The sequence below is a fragment of the Pinus tabuliformis genome, chromosome 3_2 (assembly GCF_031772625.1).
Source record: "Pinus tabuliformis cultivar Carrire ecotype Pingquan chromosome 3_2, CPIR1, whole genome shotgun sequence".
NCBI lineage: Eukaryota > Viridiplantae > Streptophyta > Pinopsida > Pinales > Pinaceae > Pinus > Pinus tabuliformis.
Genome location: NC_142302.1, coordinates 648118053 through 648124975, shown reverse-complemented (window position 1 = coordinate 648124975; position 6923 = coordinate 648118053). Strand labels below are relative to the sequence as shown.

At 40.7% G+C, this 6923-nt stretch overlaps 1 protein-coding gene across 1 annotated transcript; it reads left to right on the top strand.

Moving 5' to 3' along the window:
- Positions 1 to 4702: 4702 nt before the first annotated feature.
- LOC149182301 (E3 ubiquitin-protein ligase RSL1-like) lies at positions 4703 to 5982 on the top strand. Its single transcript, XM_089414520.1, has 3 exons — positions 4703 to 4843; positions 4948 to 5606; positions 5812 to 5982. The coding sequence occupies exons 1-3, from the start codon at positions 4703 to 4705 to the stop codon at positions 5909 to 5911; spliced, it is 900 nt and encodes a 299-aa protein (XP_089270646.1). The 3' UTR covers positions 5912 to 5982.
- Positions 5983 to 6923: the final 941 nt, after the last annotated feature.

Here is a 6923-nt window from a genome sequence, read left to right as displayed (position 1 = left end):
CTCATACTTATTCCTTCAATCAGTGGGACAACTCATGTGCATGCTCACAAAGACTTCAAATTCGAATTTCCTTAACTAATTAACTCAACTAAATTAATTAATTAATATTTCCAACTGCTGTTAAGACCAAAATTAATTTTACTTCCTATAGATAGACTAGGGACTGCTATAAATAGGAAGGGACCCAAAAATGCTATTTTTAGAACTTTCTATTTTTAGCAGTTTCACCTCTCACCCAATGTGGCCAATGACCTCACTGACCAAACTTCTATTTTTATACATGCTATTTTTAGCATGTCTATTTTAAACACATTCTAAATTTAACATTTCTTTTCGCACATTTTTCAACACTCCTTCTAAATAAGAAAGGCTTTCTCTCAAACCCGATCCTATAACTCTGGAATGTTCTGCATGCAACACATCTACCCGGTCCACTTGCTTCAACAACACTTGGAAAGAAAACACTCCCAACTGACCACTCTATTGGGCTAGGAACATACTCTTATGCTGAAGCTCTACCTGTTGCTGACAAGTGCTCCCTCTCTGACATCTATGCTACTTTAGCATCTCCATGCATCTCACACCATTGCACACCTCTCTGTGTCACCTAGCACTGTGCAAAACACTTGTGCCTCTCGCATTACTGTAGCCTGCTAGCTATGCGCTATCCTGGGATTCCCTCCACTGTCCCTTTCTTTGCCACTCCATCCACATCTGTCTCTACCCAATCAGTCAATTCCTACTACTCCACATCAGGGCTTCTGTAGCAAGGTCTCATCCAAGAGGTTGGGTACCTCAAGGATCCTACCCCTCATCCTTGGGACGATCACTTTATATCGCCCTACCTCCTACCTGGAGGTATGGCTACATGTGATCCCTCAGCCCACCTGGCTCGAAATTTCCCCCTACTGGAGGTCTCTGCATGAGTAGATGTCTCTACTCGATCTCCTCTCAGCTTCCCCTATTGTGGCTGCTCCACAACTTCCTAAAGTTGCTGCACAAATCATGGCTCCTCCACAATCGTCTGAGACTTCTTATGGCCCTGCATGTTGAGAGGTAATATACCCTCCCTCTCAACCACCAAGTCTCCATCAGTTGCCTTGTTGCTCAAGGCTTTGCATGCATCTTGAACCTCAAGAGCATATAGGTTCTTAACCCGTGAACCAATCTGCTTCACCTGTCTAGAGATGATGTGTATAAGGAAAACCTTTCCCTTGCTGAAGACTACATCATAGCCTCTGTCTTCCAGCATCGCGATCAACACCAAGTTTCTCTTCAACCCTCGTACACACTTGACATCGGTCAAGCTTAGGTGAACTCCATGCTCCCTCTGAAAAATAACCATGCCTACACCTGAGACACTATACTTCTCATCATTACCCATCGCTATGAGTATTTGGAGATCTTTCTCCTCCAAAGTACTGAACAAAAAATTGTTGCTGGTCATGTGGAAAGAAGCTCCACTATCAAGAAACCAACCACTTCCCACCATGGATGAAACCATGCATGTGAAGAGTGTGAAATCAACTCAAACTGTGAAGCAAGTGCCTCACCTTCAAATCCTTCCCCGGATCCCTTCTTGGATTTCCTCTGTGGACAATTTGCATTATAATGGCCCACCTCATGACAACAAAAGCATCGCACTTTCGATTTGTCAACCTTCTTCCCATCATTGGAAGAACTGCATTCGGAAAGAGAAACCTTCTCCTTCCCCTTCTTCTCCTTACTCGCTAAGGTACAGTTCTCCTCATCATGCATGGATGAAGAACTGTCTCTGGTGCTTCATCTAATCTCCTCCTGCATCAAATCGGACCATAGTCGTTCCCAATCTGGCAGTTTCTCCCTTCCATTCACTGAGTCTTGATAGCTATCCCAGCCCTTAGGAAGGCCATGGAGTGCTAGACTCAAGACATGCTCATCCGATGTCACGACCCCTACACTTGCAAGCTCATCCCTGCATGTGATGAGCTTGGTCAGGTACATAGAGATCGTCTCATCCCTTTCACACTTGATCTTTCGAAGTTTGTCCTTCAGTGCCAGCTTCCTCTAATCACTGCTATTCTGATATAAATCTTTCAATGTTTTCCACATTGCATGCGGAGTCTCCTTCTGATGGAGGCTCGAAACAATGTGATCTCGCACTCCCTCCAAGAGAATTCTCCTAGCTCTAGCCACACACTTCCTCTATTCCACATGCTCAGTCTTGTCAGTGCTTAGGAATTTCTTGATCAATGAAATCCTTAAGGCCATTATCTTCCAAAACTGCCTCCATGCAATCCTTCCAAGCTATATAGTTTGAGCTACCATCAAGGGCATACTCAAGCCTCAAACCACAGAACGCCATCGATGAAATATATGTGATAAGAACTTGAGATCTATATCAAGAATAAGAAACTTCGAATTCCTCCTGCTAGTATACTGTTCTTGCTTGATCACCTGTGCTCTGATACCATGTAGAAATTTCACCTGTAGAACAAACCGATATATGCAATGTCCTAAAGCATAATACTTGTTCTACTTCTACAAAACATTAAGCGGAAGCATAATAGAATTCATGAGCAACATCAAGAAGAAACATGCATAACTGATCAAGAGAATTAATCACACATAACACAAGATATATCCAGGGGAAAGCACCAACATAAAACCCCAACCACGTATTATCAATCAAGTGGAAATCCTCTTCACAATACAAAAGAATTAGCTCTCAAGATATTCAGTTCTCAATGAACTATGAAGATATGAAGATCTGTCTCATGAACCAACCAAGCCCTATTTATATAAGCTTTACCTATGGTCCTTGCATAGTTTGCTTAGGAAATAATAGCAAAAGCATATGCTCAAAATTTTAACATACCAAAATTAACCAATGGTCCAACTACGCAATCCTTGAGGACACTACTTCCTCAATCATGCAAAAACTACTTACTAGAAATAGTCAAGCATCTGATAGTACATTGTCCCACATCTGATCTCAACTGGGTCTCTGACATAACTGACATGCAACAGTTATCCATGAGTGAATCCTCAGTTATCTAAAATAATAGTTGTCACATGCATGCAAGCATTAACAAACTATATTTTATTATTTTAACAACTTGTTAAAATAATCTAACTGGACTTGACTAGTTAGAACTAAGTCAACTAATTCTCTCGTTATAGAACTCATACTTATTCCCTCAATCAGTGGGACAACTCATGTGCATGCTCACAAAGACTTCAAATTCGAATTTCCTTAACTAATTAACTCAACTAAATTAATTAATTAATATTTCTTACTACTATTAAGACCAAAATTAATTTTACTTCCTATAGATAGACTAGGGACTACTATAAATAGGAAGGGACCCAGAAATGCTATTTTCAGAACTTTCTATTTTTTGCAGTTTCACCTCTCACCCAATGTGGTCAATGACCTCATAGGCCAAAATGCTATTTTTATACATGCTATTGTTAGCAGGTCTATTTTTAGCACATTCTAAATTTAACATTTCTTGTTGCACAGTTTTCAGCAGGCCTAGCATTGAGGGAGCTCTTGAACTTGCTCAATAAGACATAGAGGTGGCAAACCTACCTCTACCACTCCCTGGACTTGAACTGGGGGTTGAAATGAATCCTCATCCATTCCTTCTACTTGTCTTCCATCCTCTACAAAAAAAAATGTGACCTTTGTACACCAATCCTCCATAGGGCACTTCTAAGCTAAAGGGTCAGCCAAAATCTCAACATTATCATTAGGTCCATAAGAATATTCCACCTAGTCTTCCATCAAAATGATGCATCTATCCCTTGCAATTTCCCAAAGACTAATATTGAGAGTAAATCACCTGGACAAACTCCCTACCATAACACAACACAATGGAGCTCTCTTGCATACACCACAGACATTAGATTAGTATGTGAAAAATTGAATATCTGAATTTATGAATAACTAGGGTTATATCCCTTATGATAATATTTGAATTTACAAATAACTAGTTCTAATAATCTCTAAATTATGTAAATTGGGTATGAATAAGAGAAAATTGATCATGATTCAATTTATGTATGATTAGTTGTTTACATAAACTACTTATTCAATTTACAAGAATTGACTCATACTATTAAATGTTATTTGTAATACTCTTTGAAAAAGAAGGATCATTCTTTTAGGTTTGAAATGAAACAAAAAGATATTACTAAGCACAACAAGGAGGCAGTGTTGGCATGGAAAAATGAAGGGAGCTACTCTTGGTTGTAGTTTCGGTAGCAAAAATAAAAAATGAAAAAATCATTACAATAATATGGTATTTAGATTAATTAATGAAGAATAATGATATGATGACTAACTATATATGACTTTGTTTGGTGTTGTCCACCACATTTTCATTCAGACGTTCCGAGTTTGGTTATGGGTCAGGGACATATTTTCACTATGGCATCCCAATTTTGATTCCTTACCACAAACGTATTTTACAAAATATTTTCTTAAGAAAGCTTCTTAAATGAGAAGAAAAAAAGAAATATAAATACTTTTACAACTTTTATATTTACGCCGTAAGGCGTTCCTCTGGGAAGAACTCCCCTCCAGTGCCACTCTGTACCTTCTTGGGCCCTCGATTTCGTTGTTAGACGATAGAATTGATATTAGCCGTTTGATTGGAGGCGTTCGATTATTATCCCTCCCAGCGCATAGCATCTGGCATTCGTCCGCGCATGGAATATGGTATCTAGCAAGCATGCAAATCAACTTACAGTTTTTGTTCCCAATTTGTCTTTTCTACTGCCTCTCGGCCATTTGCGTGTCTTTTCTACTGCCTCTCGGCCATTTGCGTGTTTTACCAGCTTCTGGCTCATCTTTACGGTTGCAATTCACTTCGTTCACTTTATTCTATGGGGTTTTATTTTATCTGTTGTGCAATTCACTCCGTTTATTTAATTTGATGGGGTTCTATTTCATGTGTGCAGGGGTTTTCAGCCAGAGAAAGAGAAACCGGGAAGAATATCATTGTGGATTCAGGGTTTTCTCTGTTGAACAAGGATCGCTCGATAATTTCGCAGTCTGTACCCGTGAAACTCTGCGGGATTTGCTTTGAGGAGTCGTCCGATATGTTTGAGGGCAGTCTTTGCTTTCATCGTTTTTGCGAGGCGTGCATGACGCGGTACATCCACTCGATGCTCGAACAGCGGAGGCATCAGATATATTGCCCGCATGAAACTTGCAGAGAAGCATTGACGCTGGATGAGTGCAGGTATTTTCTGCCTGCGGAGATCTTTGAGCAGTGGTCGGCTGTAATGGTGGAGGCAGAAATTCCCGAAGCCCTGAAAGTATACTGCCCCTTTTCCGACTGCTCTGGACTTCTTGTCAAGGAAAGTGTTGGAACGTTGGATGTGGAGGAAGTGGAAATGGTGGAATGCCCCTTCTGCAACAGGTTGTTCTGCGCGCGTTGCAAGGTTCCGTGGCATGCAAATTTACAGTGCTCCGAGTTTCAGAGCCTGCCGACCACCGACAAAACTGAAGCGGATTTTCTGCTTCTCAAGCTGGCCGAGGATCATAAGTGGCGCCGCCGTGGAAAGTGCAAATCGATGGTTGAATTGATCTATGGGTGTAATCACATTACTTGCAGGTACGTTTTTTCGTTTATTTTCTGAAATTCTTCGCTTGTCTGTTGAATTCTCAGGTAAAGTAGAGCCCATATAAAGACTTAGGGCTGAGAATTGAACCTGGGCATCTTGTTTATTAAAGAAAACACTACAAACCGAATAATCGGTTACTGTGCAATCAGGGTTTTTGGGTTCGTAAGTAATCTGTGTTGGTGATGGTCAATGCAGGTGCCAACACGAATTCTGTTACGTTTGTGGCACCTCATGGAGAAATGGAAGCCCTGACTGCAATTGTCCTCGGACAACTGTTGACCGCTTAATACGTTGACTGGTTCATAATCCCAGGAGTTCTGATGATATATATTTTTTGCAATACACGCAGGCTGTAGATGATTTTTACCGGGTAATTACTATGTTAGTGGATTGTGTTTAGATGGTGCTATGGGGATTCTGTGCAGCATCCCCAAATATATTGTCTGTATGAATGCACTTCCATGGCAGAGGAGGCAAAGCCTGCTCACGCCATTTGTGCAACAATTAGTTCCTTGTAATGGAATATTTGGATGGAATATTTGGATGGAATATTTTGGTTTGCTGTCAGTAATTAGTGTGCACAGTTCTTTTCTTTACAACCAGGGATGGAATTTGACGGGCATTTTGCCCGTCATTAGGCATTTTGACCGTATTTGATGGTTGGCTTTCGTGGATGCCCTTTTTTGTGAAGCGCTGGGAAGGGTAGAACACTTATTTTTGACGTTTAAAAGATTTTAGGAAACGTTCTTACGCCCATTTATTTTAGATGTACTAGTGTTATTTTAGCAAGTTGACAACTTGACATATCCTCACTGCAAGTCTGCAACCACGATAGATTTGCCACTTGATTAAAAAGGGAAACTTACCTTTATTAGCGTTTAAGAATATTAGTTGTTTGAGTATATCAGCGATGGCGGATGATTATTGATCTGAACATCCTTTCCATCTTTCTTTCTGCTCCCTTTTATAGAGTACACCACCTTTCTTCTACATAAAAAAACACCAAAAAAAATAGGGCCAAGGTCGTAAAGTACCAGTAAAAATGCCAATCAGCGCCATTGTTGCCCCTCCATTTCACAGTTCGGAACGCAATGGAAATTTATGATACAGATTGATGGTGGCGTGGCTTCATCGTCAAACTGCGCAAGCGCAAAGAAAGAGCTCTGGGCTGTTTACTTCCCACAATCGCACTCTCAAGGAATATGCTCATTGAAAGCTACCCCAGCGGAAAATGGGATCGGAGGAAACTGCGAATTGGCCCCCCACGGTAGGCATTGAATTTGTTTCTTCAGACACTCCGAGTCTGA

What these genes read in the sequence shown, in the direction of transcription:
- LOC149182301 (XM_089414520.1), top strand. Translation starts at nt 4,703, where the DNA reads ATGGTATCTAGCAAGCATGCAAATCAACTTACAGTTTTTGTTCCCAAT. An exon ending in GCTTCTGGCTCATCTTTACG is followed by an intron (nt 4,844 to 4,947) that starts GTTGCAATTCAC and finishes TCATGTGTGCAG; the next exon opens with GGGTTTTCAGCCAGAGAAAG. An exon ending in TGTAATCACATTACTTGCAG is followed by an intron (nt 5,607 to 5,811) that starts GTACGTTTTTTC and finishes TGGTCAATGCAG; the next exon opens with GTGCCAACACGAATTCTGTT.